A 23,003-nucleotide genomic window follows, 5' to 3' on the forward strand; every position below is an offset into this window, starting at 1 on the left:
TGTCAGCAGAAAGAGGAAAACGTTTCGCGACCCCTCAACTTTCTGCCACCACTGTAAATAGTATCATTCGTCCCTAAAATTATGAATATTATAAGTATACCTCTGCATAAAATTGTGTCCTTTTTATATTAGAGAAAATAATGTAATATTGATCAACTTACAATAAAGTATAACTTCATTTACACTGTTTTGTTTGTAACAGAAGACTCAAAAGTGCTTCAATTTGCCTGAATTAAAAAAAAAAAATCACATTCAAACTGTAAAAATACTTATTTTTTTCTACCATTTGATACTGGAAAAATAAAATTTAATAAAATCAATAAATAAAAATAAATTCAAATTTATTTGTAACAATAACTCATGAGGACATTATGCCAAACAATTTGATTTTTTTTTTTTTTTTTTTTAAATAATAGAACAAAAACGACAGTCTTTATTTTTGCTGTAGGCAGTTTCAGCTCCTTTGCTATGGTGTGGGGTTACTTTGCACAGAGCAACTTGGTATGCCACTTTATATCATGCTCCCACTGTATTAAAAGTCAAAGCCAAAGGCCAAACGCTACATAAACTTCGTCATATTTCCTAATCTTAGCTCTTCATATCTCCAGTGCTCTTTGCTCCATGCTTGTTTGGTTAAAAAATTCTGCGCACACTCTGAAAATTAGAGCACCACTGCCACCCACTGAGTGGATGTGCAATTACACTTTATTCTCGTACAGCAAAAAGCATGTTTTCCTAGTTAGCATGCGCCACCCCTGGCAACGTTTTGCGCCCTACTAATTGAGAAGTACTGGTCTACTGGGACTACAGGGCAAAAAGTTATATGTTCACCAAACAATGTTTTATTTTTAAAATTGTGTTTGTGTGCAAACTTTGTCATTGAACCAATGAAATTTGTAAGACAAGTGATCACTGTACAGTACCGTGGTACCTCTACATACGAATTTAATTCGTTCCAGGACCTGGTTTGCAGGTTGAAATGATTGTTACATATATCGAGCGGGATTTTCCCAAAAGAATACATTATAATTCGATTAATTCATTCCACAGCCCAAAAACCTACGCTAAATCCTTATTACTGCGGGTACAATTACTGATAGCAATTACAGCTAGCAAAACAAATGAATTATAAATACAAATTGGAACAATTATAATTTCATGAGTCAGGCTCTAATGTGGCCGTTGTGCTTTGCATGCTGTTCCTGAACGCACCATGTGAGTCACGCTAAAGTGAGAGAGGTGTGTTAGAGCGGAAAGGCTTTTACTTTCTCTTTTATTTTTCTTTTGTTGCTGGTGTCTGCTCTGGTGGACAGTAGCTGTGTTGTGTTGTCCAGGTTCTGAAATAAATGATTAAAAACCTGACGAAGAGTTGTCCTCAAGATCGTAGACATGTACCGGCCGGATTGTCGAGCCAGTTCACTGACATGGTCATATTTTTTTTTTATCCTTTCCTTCTTAATTTCAATACCTGCACTAACCGTCTTGGGACCCATGTTGATTTCTCTTTCAAGAAAATCCACCGTGCGTCCGTCTTGCGGGAAAACAATGAAATTGCAACGCTGTCATAAATCGTTTTATTTCATGCATGTCATCATATGTCGAGACAAATGACGAGTCAAATTTTACATCGGATGTCAAAAGGATGTGGAGGTACCACTGTACATGCAAATTAGTATAATTATAATCCTATTACTGGTGCACGTAATGTAGTTTCGTATACTGTGCTAAGTCCAATCAATGACTGTGCTGGCGCGTGTCTTTCTTGGGCTCCCTTTAGGAGCAGAACATGACAGTGACAGGCGGTCTGGCTTGGTGGGACGACTTTGTGGTTGTGGCCTGTTACAATTTCATAGACCAGCAAGAACAAGTGAGACCTCACCACCACCAATTTTGATTGTTAAATCGATTGCTGAGTTGTTCAGGTGTTTTACTTATGTCCTGTTGTCTCCTCTTAGTTGAGGCTGTATCAGCGCTCATCAAACCTGGACAACGCTTTCGCGTCGGTCACCAAGCTGCATTCTGACACGCTGCTGCTTAATGTTTTCCGTGACATGGTCATCCTGTTCAGGGCCGACTGTTCCATCTGTCTCTACAGCATCGAGAGGAGAAGTGACAGGTACTTTTACCAAGGTTTCCTAAACTTTATGGGGACAATTGGCATACAGTATTTCACTTTAGAGAAATGTCTTAGCATTTCCGTTGCCCGTTTGGAAGAAGGCATTGTGTCACACATTCACTCTGTTGAGCCTTAAGAGCTTCTCAATGACTCTTCACTCAGTTTTTGCATTTCTGCTCCATTGGGTGGAATTAAGGCTAATGTTGAGTGTGAAATGTTTTGGTGTTACAGTTAATGAATTAATTAATGCTTATGGCAGATGTTATTAAATGTCATCCGGCAAATTATGTCACTAACTCCATTTATCGGCAGCTCTGATCTTTTACATCCATTCAAAGTGAGATAATTTGCCAGATGACACAAAGTGACATCCGTCATAAGCATTTATTAATGCTCATAGCAGTGTCATGTCGTAATTATGATGGTCTTATGACTGTCATACGGCGCCACTGTCAAATGTGTTACCAAATACCACAACTACAGATTAATGAAAAAACTGGAACAGTAACCGAAGAAATAATTAGCTCAGAAGATGAATTTTGACTATTATTTACACCTGTAGTGCTGCAATGCATGCAAGAAGGCATGTTGCATGACAAGTGTTGACAGCATGTGGCAGCAGAGGTTGACTGTCTCCCCCCAAGGGAGCAGTGATGGCCAAATGAAGCTTCATGGTGTGGTTCATTTGTTCTTATGACAGTCTTATGATGCTGCTGTCAAATAAAGTGTTACGGGGTGAAAATGGTTGGTGTAAATATCCCATAATACAGTAAGGACAGCTGCGGCTTATAGTCCAGCGCGGCTTATTAATGAACAACTGCCGTTTTTGTGTCAAATTTGGTGGGTGGCGGCTTATAGTGAAGTGCGCCTCATAGTACGTAAATTATGGTATATTTGGCTGTTCTGAAATAACCAACTTTTTATACTGTATACTTTCTAATGTAAATGCAGCTGTATATTAATGTGTAATTTTATGTTGCAGTCCAAACCCTTCTGTCAGTGTGGATCTGCTACAGGAAGTATCCATGTCCCGCTACATCCCTCACCCCGCCTTGGTAGTCTCTGTCACGCTCACCTCAGTGCGCACGGAGACAGGCATCACACTGAAAGCCCCGCAGCAGGTGACACATAGCAAACAGCACAGTGAAGTACAGTCAGTCCAATCTTAATATTTTGCTGTGTCCACCTCAGGCCTGCATGGCAGAGAGCATCATGTTGAATCTGGCCGGGCAGCTGATCATGCTACAGAGGGACCGTTCCGGACCGCAGGTACGAGAAAAGGAGACGCCCACCAATAGCAAGAAGCTGGTGAGAATTTTTCATTTAATTAAGTGGAGTACAGTTAGATTAACAATCAAGCCAAAATCTAATATTCTTATTGATTTCATCATTCAAAAAGTGAAACTTAAGTAGATTTCCTACTCACAGGATTGGATAATTATTGTTTTTTTTTTCCCCAGTCGCGGGGTTTCAGCGAAACTCAAACCTCCAAATGGTCAATTTCAAGAAAATGGAACATAAGAGTTGAATACACATTGGATTGGATTTGTCCAAAAGCATTTTTCTTTATGAATCTGCGTAGTGTATGTTTTACGAATAAAATACTTAACGTAGATTTCAGACTATAAGCCGCTACTTTTTTCCCTCCATTTGAACTAACACGTTATTGATGGATTTGTTTGGACAAATGAGCTTCATGTTTTCCCGGTTCAAATAAAAAAATCATGATAGTTCTGTCATGACTGCATATACCCACATGAGATTCTCATTTGGGTCTTCGCAAATGTCTCCTCAGCTTTGTAAGGGTTCCAAAAATTCCACTTGTTAGAAGGAGAGCTTTTTCCATGTAAATCCCAACTTGTCGTCAAGAGAAGAGCTTCGATGCCACTACAGAAGAACCAGTTAGGTCATATTCTTAGACATTTCGGGCTGTATGGGTGTTAGACATCTCGGTTGCTACTGCTATAGCTGCTTCATCATACTTCATCAAAAACTATTGGGATTATGGATAGATAGTGCACCATCTGTTGCTCCGTACTGGTACGAAAGAACAATTTTAAAAGGATGGACATCCACTTTTTGCTGTGACGAGAGGATGCTTATGCTAGCGCCGATAAGCAGTTTTCAACCAACGCTCAGAGGGCTTTACTACCCACCAAGGTTCCATCCGATGCTTGATACCAATACAGATGAAGGCTGGTGGTGGATGTTTAGCCCTTGTATTATGTTATAAATTTGCCCATATTTTTGCTACCGGATCAAATTTGATTTGTGATTTAACTTAGCCTGAAAATAATACCCCTTTGCAGTATATTGTTTTTGGGTCAAGAGTAGGGTTGGGCATCGATGGGATCCGGGACTAACACTCCGGTTCTCCTGGAACTAGGCCTGAACAATATTGGGAAAAACTGTCATTGCGATTTTTGATGGGTTTGAGATATATTGCGATATTAAAATTGAAGAATTTTTACCAGATAACTTGAATAGCTCTTTGAATTGTTTTTAAACATGAATAACGTAGAAAAATGCTTCTCTTTATGAAATGCTTCATTGAGTAAGTCCACTCAAATTCAGTCACGCTTTGACGCTCAACAGTCTCTCACTTACACAATGAATGAGTCAGCACAGCACACTTCAGACTGTGCTGCAAGTTTAACGATGATTAATAAATTTGTGACTTTTTTCATAGAGCTACCAAGGCTTTCCTTGCCAGATCAAAGCTGCAAACCTGTTAATCATCATTAATTTTAAGTACCAAACGCCTGCTGCACTGGTGAGAAAGAAAACCAGTTTGGTCGCACTACTTAGCCGATCCGTTTCACCCGATTCCATTCCTCTGAAACATGGCGCAATCGGCCCGATTTCTAATCAAGTGATCGGATTGGAGACATCCCTAATTTATATAATTCCATTTAATCCAGGCTTGCTGTATATAAAAGGGATCCAGGATCTGCACACTTGCTGCTTACATTAAGTATAACAGAAGTTTACCTGTTAAAAAAAAAAAAAAAATTGCGCATACGCACATTTTGATGTTCAAACGATATATTGTGCAGGCCTACCTGGAACAATTAGAATTTTTTTATTTCGATTCCAAGTTTCGATGTCCTGACCGCCGCTGCCTAACACCGCGAAGAACAAGCCACATGAAGACTAGCTCCGTTATGAGCAAATCATATGAAGTGGCTAATTTAGCTTAGCACAAAAACGTATTGGTTCACTTCACAGAAATGACAACAAAGTGACAGAATAAAAACACCGAAATGATATCAGACCCTCGGTTAAAACGTGCAAACTTATAGATTTTGTTTTGTCAAGGGTTTCCAGAGACGTGTAGTGCAGAGGAGGTGTGTAGCGTCTGTACATCTCAAGGATTATTTTCTAACTAATGTAATTTTCTTTTTGCCTGCTACTTCCAGTAAGTCACCAATAGGGGAAGCCAAGCGCACATTGCAAAACCAAAGAAAAACTGTAAAGTCTGGAGTTACAATAGTGACATCTTGCAGACGGATGAACAATATATCAGTTTTGAAAGAAATCAAACTTAAAAAGTAGTCAACTTAAGATCAAGGGACGGAACACTCCCTGATGTCAGCCCTGAACTAACTTGTAGAAATACCACCAAAAACAAACGATGCAATACAATAAATGCCTGCAGCATAAGACACGCTAAAACATAGGCAAAAGAGTATGTGTAAATGTTTTCTCCGTGAGCTTTTGAAAAATAAACATCTTAGTGAAAGAGCACTCCTGTGGAAAGAAACTTCACTATATTCAAGTTCAAAGCCTGATATTTATATACAGGTTAAAAACAGCCCTGCGATAAAATCATAGCCAAGTAATTGAAAGTTAATATAATTTAAAAAAAAAAAAAAAAAAAAACGACGACTTAAGAAATTAATATAAACTGTGCAATATTTTTTGAGTGACCCATTTTCATGTTTGGGCATGTAAAAAGTACCATTGATTTTCATTTCCATTGACTTGTACTAAAAGGAGCTTAAGGCATAAAAAAAAAAAAAAAAAACAATACACAGCAGTTCAACCTATCGTTACAATTATAGCACAAAATGTGTATTTAATAGAGAATTCATTGTTGCTATACCAAGTATTTTTCTTCTTTCTGAAGACTCCAGTGTTTTAAAAACAGGCAGAATTATAATTGTCCTTAAAATCTTTCCAGTATTGGAAAAATACAGATTTTGTTTTACATGTTATTTATTTATTTATTTATTTATTGTAATTTTGAGTTTGTGTTTCTCAAAAGAAATTCAATTTTGTCCCTTTTGCATAGCTACCATTCTGCCCCCCGGTGGTGCTGGCCCAATGCGTGGAAAATGTGTGGACTACCTGTCGCTCGGACAGGAAGAAACGTCACTTGCTGGAAGCCTTGTGGCTCTCCTGCGGCGAAGCAGGCATGAAAGTGTGGATGCCGCTGTTCCCGCGGGACCATCGCAAGCCCCATTCCTTTCTCTCGCGACGCATCATGCTTCCCTTCCACATAAACATCTACCCGCTGGCTGTGCTGTTCGAGGACGCGCTCGTGCTGGGCGCCACCAACGAAACGGTACTTTACGATGGGCTGCAGGGGTCCTCTGAGCCGCTGGAGGCGCTGTTTCCATTCTGCACTGTGGAGAGGACCTCGCAGATCTACTTGCACCACATCCTCAGACAGCTGCTGGTTCGAAACCTGGGTGAACAGGTACCTTCTGTCGAGGAATCAAACACTAATACAAAAGCATTCTATGGCATCTTTGTGAGGTAATTGTTAAATCCACAACATGGCAATCTTTGTTCTATGTTTAGTTTTTCAGCAAACTCCAACTGGGAAAGACAAAAAGGACTTGTAGTTAGGCATAGGCCAATTAGCGATTTAAAGGCATGCCGAGGTTGAAAAAAATCTAGTTATCAGATAGCACAGAAACTACCCATATCAGTAATGAGCTATTCCAGGAGCCTGCACTCTGCAGCCTGCACTATGATTGGACGAGAGTCTGGGAATTAGCTTGTCGCGTTATGCAATAAGTCAATTAATCGCACGGTAAATAAAAGTTGGTAATTTTCTCGGCTGCGATTTATTGCCACTGGCATTCATTTTTGAGTGCGTGTGTTTGTGTGGGCTATGTGCACTTGGCACACGTGCGTTTTGATTGCATATGAGACTCCAGTTCCTCTCATAGATGTTTATTGGTTATCAACACACCGTAGAATTAAAGTTCAGACATACAAAATAAGGGAACACGGCTATATTAAACATTGTAAAATGTTAATATTGCTACATTAGGCAAATGGAAAAAAGACAATGTACCAACCACTTTAGCCTGCTATAAAACATCGGCAGTATTCTCCAAAATGCAAATTTGCGGTTAAAAGTTGACACTTCAAACATGAAAACTTGCTGGTTTACAGCATTTGCAAACAATGCAAAAGAATGAAAAAAATCTCGCTGCCATTAACAGCGCTAGACGGCATCCAATTCATTTTGACTGGCTTGGACGTCTAAAGCCGTCAATGGCATTGAAACCAGAGCATTCACAGCCAGTCTACCCAGTTTTGTGGGCATTTATAGGTTACTTCCTGTTCATTTTAGGGAATTTTCATCATCGTGAGCCTTGTATCGCGTATGGTATCGTTAGGTACCCAGAGGTTCCCACCGCTAGATTGTACACTCCCACTTAAATTTTATAAACCACTTGCTGGTCTCAATTTTTAGGTGTTTGTTTGACTGTCCAATTCTTGCATTTACACACACTGTCAAAAGTTATGAGACACATCAAAATTAAGTAGACTGAGAAAGTGTCTCAAAGCTTTTGATTGTGGGTGTCCACTTCCATTGAATATCCGAACAACTTTGCATGGTTGTTTTTCTACCTGCAGGCGTTGATGCTGGCTCAGTCGTGCGCCTCTCTGCCTTACTTCCCTCATGTCATGGAGCTGATGGTCCACGTGGTGCTGGAGGAGGAGGCCACATCGCGGGATCCCATCCCAGACCCACTTCTGCCCACTGTGGCCAAATTCATCACAGAGTTCCCACTTTTTCTCCAAACCATCGTGCATTGCGCCCGCAAGACTGAGTATGCCCTGTGGAATTACCTATTTGCTGCTGTGGGGAACCCCAAGGATCTTTTCGAAGAGTGCCTCATGGCTCAAGATCTGGACACCGCTGCCTCCTACTTGATCATACTACAGGTATTAGTAGAAATTTGCTACAAATTTACTGAGTGACACTTCACCTCAAATGTAGGCCCGTCGGTATGGCATTAAAGTAAACCTCAGAATTATTTAATGAAATACCCTTTTAGGGACAGTGGTCACTACAATGTACAGCTATTCAGAAGTTGACACTTTACACTTTTATAGGGGAAGTGGCTCATTATTTTTGTATTTTTTTTATTTAATTATAAACAATTAATCCAATGGGAGTGAAAGCTAAATTAAAACTGAAACCAACTGAATATACAGTGGGGCAAATAAGTATTTAGTCAACCACTAATTGTGCAAGTTGTCCCACTTGAAAATATTAGACAGGCCTGTAATTGTCAACATGGGTAAACCTCAACCATGAGAGACAGAATTTAAAAAAAAAAACCAGAAAATCACATTGTTTGATTTTTAAAGAATTTATTTGCAAATCATGGTGGAAAATAAGTATTTGGTCAGTACCAAAAGTTCATCTCAATACTTTTTTATGTACCCTTTGTTGGCAATAACGGAGGCCAAACGTAACTCTGTAACTGTAACCAAACTGTAACTCTTCACAAGCTTTTCACACACCGTTGCTGGTATTTTACCCCATTCCTCCATGCAGATCTCCTCTAGAGCAGTGATGTTTTGGGGGTCTTAAAACTCCCTCCACAGATTTTCTATGGGGTTGAGATCTGGAGACTGGCTAGGCCACTACAGGACCTTGAAATGCTCCTTACGAAGCCACTCCTTTGTTGCCCTGGCTGTGTGTTTGGAATCATTGTCATGCTGAAAGACCCAGCCACGTCTCATCTTCAGTGCCCTTGCTGCTGGAAGATTTTCACTCAAAATCTCTCAATACATGGCCCCATTCATTCTTTCCTTTACAGAGATCAGTAGCCTTGGTCCCTTTGCAGAAAAACGGCCCCAAAGCATGATGTTTCCACCCCCATGCTTCACAGTGGGTATGGTGCCATTCAGTATTCTTTTTCCTCCAAACACGAGAACTTGTATTTCTACCAAAAAGTTCTATTTTGGTTTCATCTGACCATAACACATTCTCCCAGTCCTCTTCTGGATCATCCAAATGCTCTCTAGCGAACTGCAGACGGGCCTGGACATGTACTTTCTTCAGCAGGGAGACACGTCTAGCAGTGCAGGATTTGAGTCCCTGGTGGCGCATTGTGTTACTGATATGGGCCTTTGTTACTGCGGTCCCAGCTCTTTGTAGGTCATTCACTAGGTCCCCCCTTGTGGTTCTGGGATTTTTGCTCACCGTTCTTGTTATCATTTTGACACCACGGGGTGGGTGAGGAGGGAGTTGAAAGTCCGTGTTGCCCAACGACAGCCCCAAAACATCACTGCTATACAGGGTGACCCAAAAAAAAGTTTACACTACCATAATACAACTTAAATGCCATGTTTATTCATCTTAGAATTAGAATTTAATCACAAATTATACATTATTGTAAAGAACATGTACAGTACACTCTATTTTTCAATGTGTCCTCCCTTAAGTGTCACAACAGCCTCCAGGCGCCTGCGGAACGCTTCTTTATGTAGGATGCTGTCATCTTTTCCCAAGATCTAACAATGGACCTCTCCAAGGCTGCCACAGAAGTTTGTGGCTTCTTACAGGCACTGTCCTCCACAGTTGCCCATATGCTATAATCCAGGGGATTGAGATCTGGACTCTGGGGTGGCCACATATTACCTTGTCAATCAACTTTTTGGTCCGCACAGATCGGCACTTCCAGACCCAGGTTTTCGTGAGGCTGTTCCAGTATCTTTCAGCTTCTTTTTAACTTTGTAGACTGCACATCTGGATATTCTCAGATTTGCTGCAATCTCAGTAGGTGTCAGACCGGCACGCAGCAATTCAGGTACAGCTAAAGTTTTCTTCATTTTCAGCGGAAGCACAGGAATTGTAGAGACCAGAGATTACCAGCTGCATTGAGTGACCTTAATGCATCACTTAAGCATGACAACCTATTTAGAAATGTTTCAATGGCTTTTAAACAAGCAGTCAACTGAGTGTAAACTTTTTTTTGGGTCACCCTGTAGAGGAGATCTGCACGGAGGAATGGGCCAAAATACCAGCAACAGTGTGTGAAAAGCTTGTGAAGAGTTACAGAAAACGTTTGGCCTCCGTTATTGCCAACAAAGGGTACATAACAAAGTATTGAGATGAACTTTTGGTAATGACCAAATATTTATTTCCCACCATAATTTGCAAATAAATTCTTTAAAAATCAAACAACGTGATTTTCGTTTTTTTTTCCCACTTTCTGTCGCTCGTCGTTGAGGTTAACCTATGTTGACGATTACAGGCCTCTCTAATATTTTCAAGTGGAAGAACTTGGAAAATTAGTGGTTGACTAAATACTTATTTGCCCCACTGTACTAATATACTATAAACTGAAATCAAAATGAATAGAAAATACACACTGATTACTGCTCCAGGTAACACTATAAAGTAGATTTTTTTATTAATAGTAATTAACTCATTGCTTGCTATTGACATCAAAAGATGTCCAATTCATTTATACTGATGCTGATCTTTTTAGTGTCGTTGACGGCGCTGGACACCTAATCCATTTTGACTCTGAGCAGGGGGTGAAGGAATTCGTTCCAAATTAATTGGACGTGTAGCGCAGTCACTGGCAGCTAATTAGTTAAATGGGTGGCCTGTAAGAGTTTAAAAAAAAAAAAAAAAAAAAGTAATAATTTGTACGTGAAAGGTTTAATCAGATTTTTGGGTGGTTGGTCCTGCACGTTTTTTTTCCAATGAATATAGCTGAAGTGAAATCAAATGGATTAATTGCATAGCCCAATTTTGTTTTTGGCAGCCCTTTGTGTTTTCATTAATGATGCATGATAATGCATTTTTCAACCGATACCCATAACCAATCATTTCCTCCTCCTTCCAGCCGATAACCTATAATGTGAAGCCAATAAAATTATATTAACAGATATTAGGGCTGTCAAAATTATCGTGTTAACGGGCGGTAATTAATTTTTAAAATTAATCACGTTAAAATATTTGACGCAATTAACGCAGATGCCCCGCTCAGATAGATTTAAATGACAGTTCAGTGAAACGCTCACTTGTTGTGTTTTATGGAGTTTTGCCGCCCTCTGCTGGCGCTTGGGTGCGACTGATTTTATAGGCTTCAGCACCCATGAGCATTGTGTAAGTAATTATTGACATCAACAATGGCGGGCTACTAGTTTATTTTTTGATTGAAAATTTTACAAATTTTATTCAAACGAAAACATTAAGAGGGGTTTTAATATAAAATTTCTATAACTTGTACTAACATTTTTCTTTTAAGAACTACAAGTCTTTATCCATGGATCGCTTTAACAGAATGTTAATAATGTCTTCTTGTTGATTTATTGTTATAATAAACAAATACAGTCCTTATGTACCGTATGTTGAATGTATATATCCATCTTGTGTCTTATCTTTCCATTCCAACAATAATTTACAGAAAAATATGGCATATTTTATAGATGGTTTGAATTGCGATTAATTGCGATTAATTACGATTAATTAATTTTTAAGCTGTAATTAACTCGATTAAAAATTTTAATCGTTTGACAGCCCTAACAGATATATATATATACAATTTTAAATTAAACACAAGAGCGAATGTTACTGTGGAAAAGTAGAACTTATTGCTACGTTTTACATTAATATTTAATTCATAATACTTACAAAGTAAGTACTTAGGGGTTGAGGCGCCGGCGCAGAATTGGACAAAACTGCATCGATTGCACACATTTGGAGTCCTAATCAAGTATATAATTATCGGATTGCATTATCGGTTGCATTTTTTTAAATGTGGATTTTCGGTGTGACGTCATAATTGCCATTATCGGCAGATAATTATAGGTAACTGATATTATTGTGCATCTTTAATTTTCGTCTTATTTTTGGGGGACAAAAATAATTATTAGTCCTTGTCGTTTTTCAGTCATTTCAAAATGTGACACCACGATTACCCAAAATGTATTTGTCTGTAAAATTCAAAAGTTTTAGTCCAAAAATAAATAAATGTTTCCAACAATACCGAATGAACATTGACAGACTGGCACATCTTGTAGCGTCTACAAGGACAACACCAACTGATGATAATACACACCCATCAGGAAAGTGGTACATTATTTTCAATTAATTATATCCACCTGGACACCATCAACTGTATGCTTAAAAAAAAAAAAGGGAAAAAAAAGATATGTGAGAGTTTAAGAGGATGTACTACATGTACAATAAGAAAATTTACGCATCGTGATCATCTGACGCATTTTCGTCTCGTTGTTTTCGTCGTCTTGTCAGACGAAAACTGGCATCATTCATCTTATGTTTTAGTCTCCCAAGACGCATTTTTTTAGCTCATCAGTCATATCATCATGAAAAAATTGTTCATCAACGAAATATTTTCATTCTCGTCATCGTTGATGAAAACAACAATATATAGACCAACTCACTTGTGTTCCTTCCGTTGAAGAATATGGAGGTTCCGGCCGTTAGCAGACAGCATGCCACCCTGCTCTTCAACACGGCGCTGGAGCAGGGCAAGTGGGATCTTTGCCGTCACATGATTCGCTTCCTGAAAGCCATTGGCTCAGGGGAGATGGAGACGCCGCCTCCAACGCCCACCACACAGGTATGACCAAGTGCAGTGCTGTCTCAAGACCAAAACGGTAGACTGTGGGAATGTAAGCAGGTATATTAGAACCTCAGAGTACGATTGACTCATGGGTCATACAAGTTGGACCAAAAAAATCCGAGTAAAAAATGGAATGCGTGTTACAGATCCTGCTAATGAACCACGCCATCCCGGTGCATCCACCCCTGCAGATAGTAGAAGAAATGTAGAAGTTACTTTTGAATTTATTAAAGAAATGCTGTTGGTTTTTAGATCAACAGGAATTAAAATAGGAATTTACTGTAATTGGAGTTTGCGAATGGATGAACTCATTTACATTATTTTATGGAGGAAAAATGTTTCCCAGGTTCAACAAATCCAATTATGAACTATTTATGTTTGAGGTTCCACTGTATTGTCAATTGTTCATTGCTACATACAATGAATGACGTCAATTTCAAACAAACAGGTGGGTACCATTGAGTGCCCAGACGTGCCCCACCGAAACAGAACTAAACCATACCCCTGTATTCTGTGTTTGTACAGGAGCCCAGCTCAACTGGTGGCTTTGAATTCTTCCGAAATCGTAGTATTAGTTTGTCCCAGTCTGCAGATTCGGTAACCACTGGTAAATACAGCTTACAGAAGACCTTCAGCATGCCTGCTGGACACGGAAGTAAAGGGTAGGAGTGCACCAAACAGCAATCTGACTTACAGATTTAATAAAGTGTACCTACAGTTGTGGTCAAAAGTTTACATACACTTATGAAGAACATAATGTCATGGCTCTCTTGAGTTTCCAGTTATTTCTACAACTCTGATTTTTCTCTGATAGAGTGATTGGAACAGATACTTCTTTGTCACAAAAAAACATTCATTTATGTTTATCTTTTATGACTTTATTATGGGTTAACAGAAAAAGTGATCAAATCTCCTGGGTCAAAAATATACATACATGGATCTGAAAAGGCGAATCATTGACTTGAACAAGTCAGGAAAGTCACTTGGAGCCATTTCAAAGCAGCTGCAGGTCCCAAGAGCAACAATGGAAACAATTGTTTGTAAGTATAAAGTGCATGGCACTCTTTTGTCACTGCCACGATCAGGAAGAAAACGCAAGCTATCACCTGCTGCTGAGAGAAAATTGGTCAGGAGGGTGAAGATTCAACTGAGAATCACCAAAAAGCAGATCTGCCAAGAATTAGAAGCTGCTGGAACACAGGTGTCAGTGTCCACAGTCAAGCGTGTTTTGCATCTCCATGGACTGAGAGGCTGCCATGCAAGAAGGAAGCCCTTGCTCCAAAAGCGGCACCTTAAGGCTCAACTGAGGTTTGCTACTGATCACATGGACAAAGATAAGACCTTCTGGAGGAAAGTTCTGTGGTCAGACGAAACAAAAATCGAGCTGTTTGGCCACAATGCCCAGCAATATGTTTGGAGGAGAAAAGGTGAGGCCTTTAACCCCAAGTACACCATGCCTACCGTCAAGCACGGTGGTGGTAGTATTATGCTGTGGGGCTGTTTAGCTGCCAATGGAACTGGTGCTTTACAGAGAGTAAATGGGATAATGAAGAAGGAGGATTACCTTCAAATTCTTCAAGATAACCTAAAGTCATCAGCCCGAAGGTTGGGTCTTGGGCGCAGTTGGGTGTTCCAACAGGACAAGGACCCCAAACACACATCAAAAGTGGTAATGGAATGGCCAAATCAGGCTAGAATTAAGGTTTTCGAATGGCCTTCCCAAAGTCCTGACTTAAACCCCATTGAGAACTTGTGGACAATGCTGAAGAAACAAGTCCATGTCAGAAACCATCAAATTTAACTGAACTGCACCAATTCTGTCAAGAGGAGTGGTCAAAGATTCAACCAGAAGCTTGTGGATGGCTACCAAAAGCACCTAATTGAAATGAAAATGGCCAAGGGACATGTAAATATTAGCTCTGCTGTATGTATATTTTTGACCCAGCAGATTTGATCACTTTTTTCTGTTCACCCATAATAAAGTCATAAAAGAACCAAACTTAATGAATGTTTTTTGTGACAAAGAAGTATCTGTTCCAATCACTCTATCAGAGAAAAATCAGAGTTGTAGAAATAACTGGAAACTCAAGAGAGCCATGACATTATGTTCTTCACAAGTGTATGTAAACTTTTGACCACAACTGTACGTAACACTTTTTTCAGTGGTTTGCTGCCATTTGATGGTAGATGTCCAATCCATTTGAACCTGTGTGGCTAGCCGTTATGATTATTATTTATCGCCCGAGGCTAGTTTTCAGTTTTGTGATTTTTGGCCCGACAATTTGAAATCTTTTAGAAACACCTGCTAATTTGGCTTTTGGTGACATGATTGCAAGGGAGAGTAATTACTCAACTGTCCTTCATTTCCAACCAGGCGGGACAGTGAGTGCGCTGAGAACATGTACATCGACATGATGCTGTGGCGCCATGCCCGCCGCCTCCTGGAAGAGGTGCGCCTTCGGGACCTGGGGTGCTTCTCTGCTCAGTTGGGTTTCGAGCTCATCGGGTGGCTGTGCCGAGAGCGGAACCGCGTGGCCCGCGTGGATGACTATGTCCTGGCCCTGAAGAGACTCCACAAGGACTTCCTGTGGCCGTTCCCAGTCGTTCCCGTTGCGAACCTCAGCTCACCGTTGAAGAACGGACGGTGTCGACCTGGTGAGATTTACGGCTATTGATTCATCCATATGTGACATTCTTCCATATATCAGGTTTTGACATCTTGTTTGTTTGAAGCAATATTATAATAAGTTATTTTTTACGAATAAATGAAATGGAGACAAACAAATGACACTCTAATTTCTGTCCAGTTTAAGCCGGGCTTGTTGACATCAGTCCGTATTTGTTTTTTAGTGCTTAGCACGAGGCTCCTCAAATCCCAGTCGGCTGACAGCCTGCTGAACAGTGACATGGACACTGCGCCCCCTCCTACGGCTCCAGCCAATCACACCTGGATGGACGGCCTCAGCCAAAGGAGTAAAGACACGGATGCTGCCTCTTCCCTCCTATCCAACCCGCACTCGCCGCAGACGCACGAAGCGTTTCTGTCACTGATCACCAACAAAGGTTTAAATCCACTCCTAAATCCTAAAACATATCAGTTAGTCGAGCATAACGTCTGCTTAGGCCTAAATATTTACCGTAAATAAATTTCCATTGGAAATGTTATGTCAATTTTACATCTTAAATTGGATGTTTTTTGCCATACAGTAAATTTATGCCATAAAGTTCATAGTCTTAAAAAAAGTCCATAGTGATCTAATAATAAAAAATATATATATACTGTATATATTGATATATATTGAAAAAAATAGTTTTTGTTTTACAGAATGAAGAAAAAATTTTAAATGAAATCGCGTCCGAAAACCGAATCCAATTATCATTCAAAATGATTATTTAAAAAACAAAACCTCAACCAAAACCACATTTTTGTCCACATTTCGGCCCAAAATTTTCGATGCATCGCTAATATTTTTCAGTTAAAATTAATACATTTACTTAATTGTTCAACCTGTAAACCTGTGCAATATTTTTAAAAGGCTCACCAAGTGTCTTGGTCTATGGCCTTGTTCAGACTGGCAGCCTAATCCAATTCTTAGCTCATCCACATTGAAACTGGATGGCTCTTTTGTAGTCTGAACAGTCACAAAGCACAGAAATCCGATTTTTATGAGACTGATTGAAGCCACATCGGGGAAGTAGTTTCATTTCGCATATGGATAAGATGCTTCTCAGTCTTAGCTGAATTTTTACAACACAAACGAAGCATAAACGATTGGCACCATTTTCAGCTATTTTAATCAAAATGGGGGGCTGGTTGTCCTCCGAATGACCTATAAAAGAATGGTAAATATCTTTAAAACAATAGAAGCACAAACGAAACTTTTTTTTTTTTTTAGCACAAAAGTAGCACAAACGATTGACATTTTTATATAAATTTGCAACTGATGGGGGGCCACCTTCACAGAGGTCACAATATAATCCAATTTACCTTGCCTTCTAAAATTGAAGTTGACGTAGTCATCTTAAAAATTCCTGTCATAGCATCTGCTGTACTCAGGCTAACAGCAGTTAGCCCTTATGCATGGTTTATGCTTCTGTGTCCTACATCGTTGATGTGCATTTGAAGCTCTGTGTTGAAGTGACGCATTGCGCTGTAGTGCGCCCCACAGTCACTAGGGGGGTGTATCCTTATCTTTGTGTGGTTTTGCGGGCTTTTGCAGGGCTTCACATAGCACTGCTTGGTTTCTTTAATGTAGATGTGTCAAACTCCGATCATCAAGAGCCCCTATACAACTTGTTTTCCATGTCCTCCAACACACCTGACTCAAATAATAAGGATCATTATCAGGCACCTGCATAGCTTGCTGATGAGCTGATCATTTGATACAGGTGTATTAAAGGAGGGAGACATGGAAAACAAGCTGGATAGGGGCTCTTGAGGACCGGAGTTGGATAGCGGTGTGCAAAATTTCCAATTCTTAGATTATTCGCAATTCGGCCGTGGAAGATTCGAGAACGATTCACTAACATCCAAATTCCGATTATTGAAATACGCCAAGTAAAGCAGAACTAAAACACAGTCAGCGCGGTCTTCAGGACGCAATGAGTAACGGACCGAGAGTAGGCCTCATGGTCAACTCATGCCGCTAGATCAGGGGTCTCCAAACTGGTCCTCGAGGGCCGCTGTGGGTCCTGGTTTTTGTTCATACTGATCAAGCACAGACCTTTTAACCAGTGTGGTTTCTACTAAAACAAGCAGCATCTGACTGCAATCAACAGATTACACTTATAAAACACCAGATAGGTGAAAATATGTGGTCTTGTTTTGTTGAAGTGAAATCCTGCACCCATTGCGGCCCTATGTGGAATAGTCTGGAGACCACTGCGCTAGATAAAAAAAAAAGCAATAATACCTGACTGCGGCCAACAGCCACTACAAACTACGCCCATATAATGCTACGGTAGATATCACATGTATATAGAACTAGATTCGAAATGACGGACTCGGTGGCGTTGGCACATGTTTAGAAAACCAGATGCGAAATGACTGACTCGGCAGCGTTAATAAACAGCTGCCATCTTAAAGCAGTGGACTTCTCTGGAAGGCTGGAAGGCGAGCGAACTTAATTAACCTTTATCTAGAATACTCCTAAATCGGCAAAATCTTCACTTGAATCTATCTGTAAATGATGAAACAGTTTTAAAACTTTCACATGTCGAAAGTAGACATAAAGGAAATTATGGAATAACAGGAGCAATTTTAACAACTTTAACGGTCGATTCATAACAATAAATTAATTGAATGTTGTTTAAAGCTGCTGATACAGAATGGGGACTTGAGTATTTAATTTTCTGTTTTGAACTGTTAACTTCATACTGAAATAGTAGTTTATTTAAGCCTTAGAGGATTTTTGTACAATTTTTGTAACTAATGTACGAAACATTAAAAGCAGCTAATAGCTGGGGGGCATCAATAATGGATTCATAATCAAATCGTAGCCTCTGAATCGAATTGTTAGGTCCCCCAAGATTCCCACTTCTAGAGTTGGATACCCCTGCTTTAAATGCCAGGGACGGAGCAGCTGTTTCTCGAGCTGGAGCTCATCGAAATAAAAAAAGAATTGCTTTTACTCCAAATGTTAAATTGCAATGAGATGCAGAAAACGTTTGCGGAGGTTTTTCTGCCTGATCACTGAAACAGTCAAGTAGAGAACGGGTGAATTTGTCACACTTGTTTGCCCACTGAGGGGCATAGATGAATAGACACACTTTTGATATTTTCGGATGTCAGCGGGTGGATTTGCCGATCTTTGCCGAATTCAACCTTTAATATCATACCAGCAAACACACTAAAATAGCAATCAAGGAAAGGACATTTTGTGTGCACCAATCAGTCTTTGCTGTTCACGTAGAAGTGGGTCACCACAATACGTAGTCAAGATTTTTGGGAGGCACATGTCAGCCTACGGTGTAGGGTCCAAGCAGGGTACGCCGAAGCTACGTACAGAATCGATTTATATATGTTATATATGTATATGGCAGAAAACACAGACAAGGCTGAAAAAGCAGTTTCTGCTCTTGCACCAGTCCTTAAAATAAACTGCTGTATTTTAAGCCAAAAGAACTGTTGCGTTTGATAGAACAATATGTCTATATGCTGCCATAGCAGATTCATGACGCATTAAGTCCCCGAGCTATTTTTAATTTGACTGTTTTACCCTGGAAACCCGTTTACACACGTCGCGCAACCGCTTTTGTTTCAACCTAGCCATAAAAAGAAGGTAAGTAATCGTATTTGTTATTCGAAATGGCCATCATTTTTAGCTTAGACTCATTAATTGATGGCTAATATTTAGTTGTTGTTTTTTTAAAAAAAAAAAAAGACTTTAAAAAATTATTCACTCGCATATTTTAAACTTTTAAACAAATTCCGTCACAATGAAAAAATTGGCGTCAGTAAAAAAGTCACGAATATCTACCGCACAACAATCGCTTAATTGTATTTCTGTCATTACCGTCGCATTTTCACCCAATATTTTAGATGATAAATAATCGATCCAAACAAAGAAAAATTGGGGGGGGGGGGGGGGGGGGGGGCGTTTAAAAGGGTAAATATATGAAAAAGAATATCTCGACCACTTATTGATGTCTGCGATTTCTGCATTGCGACCCTTGTTATATTACTTTGTTTCACCCATAAAATCCCCCCAAAATCCAGCTGTAGCCATTCACATCTGTGTCTTGACACTCAATGATACATGCTACATGGAGATTTTGGATTGAAACAAAGTAAGTACGCGATAATACCTCGTTAAAATTGTGGCGTCTTTAACTCTGCTCTCGTGTGCTCGCATGTCCAGTTAGGGTTTTGCTGTTTAATTTGTTTTTTTTTTTTTTATTTAAATGCCCTCCTGGTCAAAATTTTTCTTCCCCCCAAAAATAGAGTTTAAGCTTTCCAGTGATGTATAACACAAGCTTATCGGACAGTTTTGAAATTTGGCCAAATTGGGGGTCTCAGAGCGGAACTTCAAGTCACCTGAGTGTTTTCCGCCATATATAATATACATATTACATGTATATAATATACGTAGCTTCGTAGCTATGACATCGCCCCGATGCAGAAGCATAACAGCCCATGTAGCTTAGGAGCTTTGTTGTAGCACACTGATGCAATCCATCCTTTATACATCAAAACCAAGTCAAAACACCTACCGTTCTTCTGTAATGGGATCAAGCGTTCTTTGTTTGTAGTATCTGTAAAATCCTTAGTTTTTGATGAAATCTGACGAAGCCTTAGGCAAGCTTTCTCAGTGATAACAGCTGAAAACAATGGCAACATTTGGACTGTTCTTTTAAAAGATGTCTAATTATCGGTTGTTTGTAAATTAAAATGAGTTTAGAGCTAGTAGACATCCAATCCATTTGAGGTGGGAGGGTGGCACCGAATGAAGATTGGACTTCTAGTGCTGTCAATGGCAGACAATGAGTAAATTTTGCTCGCAACCTGTTCGTTCCTTTAAAAAAAAAAATTTTTTTTAAACGATATTTCAGTTCTTTATTACTCTATTGTGGAGGCACTGTGGACACTTTACCTTTATCTTGCTCTGCACCAAGCACTTTTAATGGATACTAACCCGTAGTATTGTTGGAACTCCAATCTGAATTTTGTTGTTATCTTGAGAATGACAAATAAACTCAATCTGAATCTGAGTGTTCTTCCCGCCACTCAGCGGAAGACTACAGCGTGGGCTCGGCCACTGACCTGACAGAGAGCAGCTCGGTGGTGGATGGCGACTGGACGGTGGTGGACGAGAACTCGTCCACGCTGAGCCTGAGCCAGGCAGAGCTGGAGCACATTTCCATGGAGCTGGCCAACAAGGGGCCGCACAAGTCTCAGGTGCAGCTCAGGTAAGCGGGACGGCTTCTGGACGACCTTGCCCCGAGAATCCTCTCTGACGCTTTCTTTTCAGGTACCTACTTCACGTCTTCACTGAGGCGGGCTGCCTGGAGTGGTGCGTCGTTATCGGCTTGATCCTACGCGACGCCAACGTCATCAAGCGGGCAGTCGCGTTCCTGGCTAGCCCCGAAGTTCCTATCGAAACGGTGCAGAGCGTACGCAGCGGATTATTAGCTGTGGATGCCTGGACCTCCACTGACTGGTGAGTCTGCAGCAGGGTTGTCCAAACTACGGTACGCGGACCAGAACTAGAGTTGTCTGTTTTTAACCGATATACCGATATTGTCTAACTCAAAAAATCCGATACCGATATCAAACCAATACTGATATATGCGGTCGTGGACTGAACATATTATGGCTAATCGTATTGTGACAAAATGCCGTCCTCCTGTACAAATGTATTCTTGAAATCTGCTGTTTTGATTCCTCATCTTAGCTGGAATGATGTGTGTTATGAGTTAAAATAATATGATATTAAAACCCATCTTAATGTTCTTGTTTTTATGCAATTTGTAAAGTTAGTTTAATCAGTAGGTCGTCATTGTTGTTGACGCCACAGGGCGGTGACGTCACTGGAATACGCTGCTGGGCTTCAAGAGTATGACTCCAGCGACATGAACATATCATCTGTTCAGCCCTTTCAATTTGAAACCAAGAGGAATATTAGAGAGCATGATAGCACTGTCGATATTTCACAAAACAAGCATCAAAAGCAAAATGAACAGGAAAGACGGGATGAGACGAGACAAAAGTAGGACAAAACCGGTGTTCTGCTAAAATGTATTACACCGGCGAAATGTCTACAAGAGGCGAATTTGAAACCCAAAGTACTATCTTTCAGCTTGTTTTCTTAAGATGTATACAGACAAAACATACTACATATGCCTTAAAAAAAATACTTAAATGTAGTAATTAGGGCTGTCAAAGTTATCGCGTTAATGGGCGGTAATTAATTGTTTTAATTAATCACGTTAAAATATTTGACGCAATTAACGCACATGTCCCGCTCAAACAGTATTCTGCCTTTTGGTAAGTTTTACAGCAAGGCTTTTTGTGCTGTCTAACAGTGAACTCTTGTGGTCGCTTTGCAACATGGTTTATTGTTTTCTTGCCAGTTCAATATGGCTGCACGACGTCTCGGGCTGACGCCTACGTTGTAATGTTTTGCTTATATGATCCTTGGACAAGATTTGTCCGTAAGTATGGTAGTTGTAAAGAATGTACATATTATGTTATTAAGCGCAATGTTATATTTTTTGTATGAGACGCTTTTTGTTTGTTTAGTGAACAATAGCGTGCTAAGCTAACGTTGTTGCTAATGCAATGCTTGTGTACTTTTTTTTGTAGTATGTAGGGCATTTTATTAATAAATCAGATGAAAAAGGAAGGAGTCTGATTATTAAGGCGTCGTTCACTAGCTGTCTAGCTTTGGAAAAAGTAGACGCTTCAGAGTGAGGACAGCGTAGACAGATTTAAATGACAGTAGAGTGAAATGCCCACTACAGTCCTTATCTACCGTATGTTGAATGTATATATCCATCTTAAAAATTTTAGTCGTTTGACAGCCCTAGTAGTAATATCAAATAAGGGTGGTTTATTTACGCTACGTGACTAGTGTGGTCAACAGATCACAATCTGCTTAAAAGCTACCACAAGAGAACACTGTGCTTAAAAGTATGAGCGAGTAACACAGCAAAAAGTATTTTGAGGCAATGAAAGGGTATTAAAAGACTCAATAAAAACACAAATAGTAAGCTCCGCTTTTAACCGATGTGCGCATGTGTTGGATGTCTCGACGCGTAGGAAGGATTTGCAGAACACCAGTAGTGTTCCTCTAGTGACAATGATAAACTACGTCATCACCCTGGGCGTCCATTGCGCACAAAAAACATGGCGCCCTCCGTAGGTCAAAACATGTACTAAATATGATAGATTTTTAAATCAATGGCAATATTTTGTTTTTTCTAATAACATATTTTAGTTTAAAAAACACTATTGTGGCTTATTAGAGCCTACAAGTCTTTAAGTCCGAGGTTCCCTTTAAGTGGTCAACAGCAGATTTCAAGATTGC

At 39.9% G+C, this 23,003-nt stretch overlaps 1 protein-coding gene across 2 annotated transcripts in view; it reads left to right on the top strand.

The window, feature by feature from the left end:
• The window catches only part of ric1 (RIC1 homolog, RAB6A GEF complex partner 1), a 75,370-nt gene that overhangs the window by 46,614 nt on the left and 5,753 nt on the right, over positions 1 to 23,003 (top strand). For both annotated transcript variants that reach the window (XM_057818821.1, XM_057818820.1), the window contains exons 15-26: positions 1,778 to 1,867; positions 1,956 to 2,116; positions 3,099 to 3,237; positions 3,308 to 3,424; positions 6,411 to 6,818; positions 7,994 to 8,305; positions 12,814 to 12,972; positions 13,501 to 13,637; positions 15,350 to 15,630; positions 15,826 to 16,038; positions 20,706 to 20,883; positions 20,946 to 21,134. In XM_057818821.1, the coding sequence (XP_057674804.1) occupies positions 1,778 to 1,867; positions 1,956 to 2,116; positions 3,099 to 3,237; positions 3,308 to 3,424; positions 6,411 to 6,818; positions 7,994 to 8,305; positions 12,814 to 12,972; positions 13,501 to 13,637; positions 15,350 to 15,630; positions 15,826 to 16,038; positions 20,706 to 20,883; positions 20,946 to 21,134 (2,384 nt within the window). The remainder of the gene's footprint in view (positions 1 to 1,777; positions 1,868 to 1,955; positions 2,117 to 3,098; positions 3,238 to 3,307; positions 3,425 to 6,410; positions 6,819 to 7,993; positions 8,306 to 12,813; positions 12,973 to 13,500; positions 13,638 to 15,349; positions 15,631 to 15,825; positions 16,039 to 20,705; positions 20,884 to 20,945; positions 21,135 to 23,003) is intronic.

This window comes from Corythoichthys intestinalis, chromosome 17 (genome assembly GCF_030265065.1).
Source record: "Corythoichthys intestinalis isolate RoL2023-P3 chromosome 17, ASM3026506v1, whole genome shotgun sequence".
In the NCBI taxonomy this organism is placed as follows: domain Eukaryota; kingdom Metazoa; phylum Chordata; class Actinopteri; order Syngnathiformes; family Syngnathidae; genus Corythoichthys; species Corythoichthys intestinalis.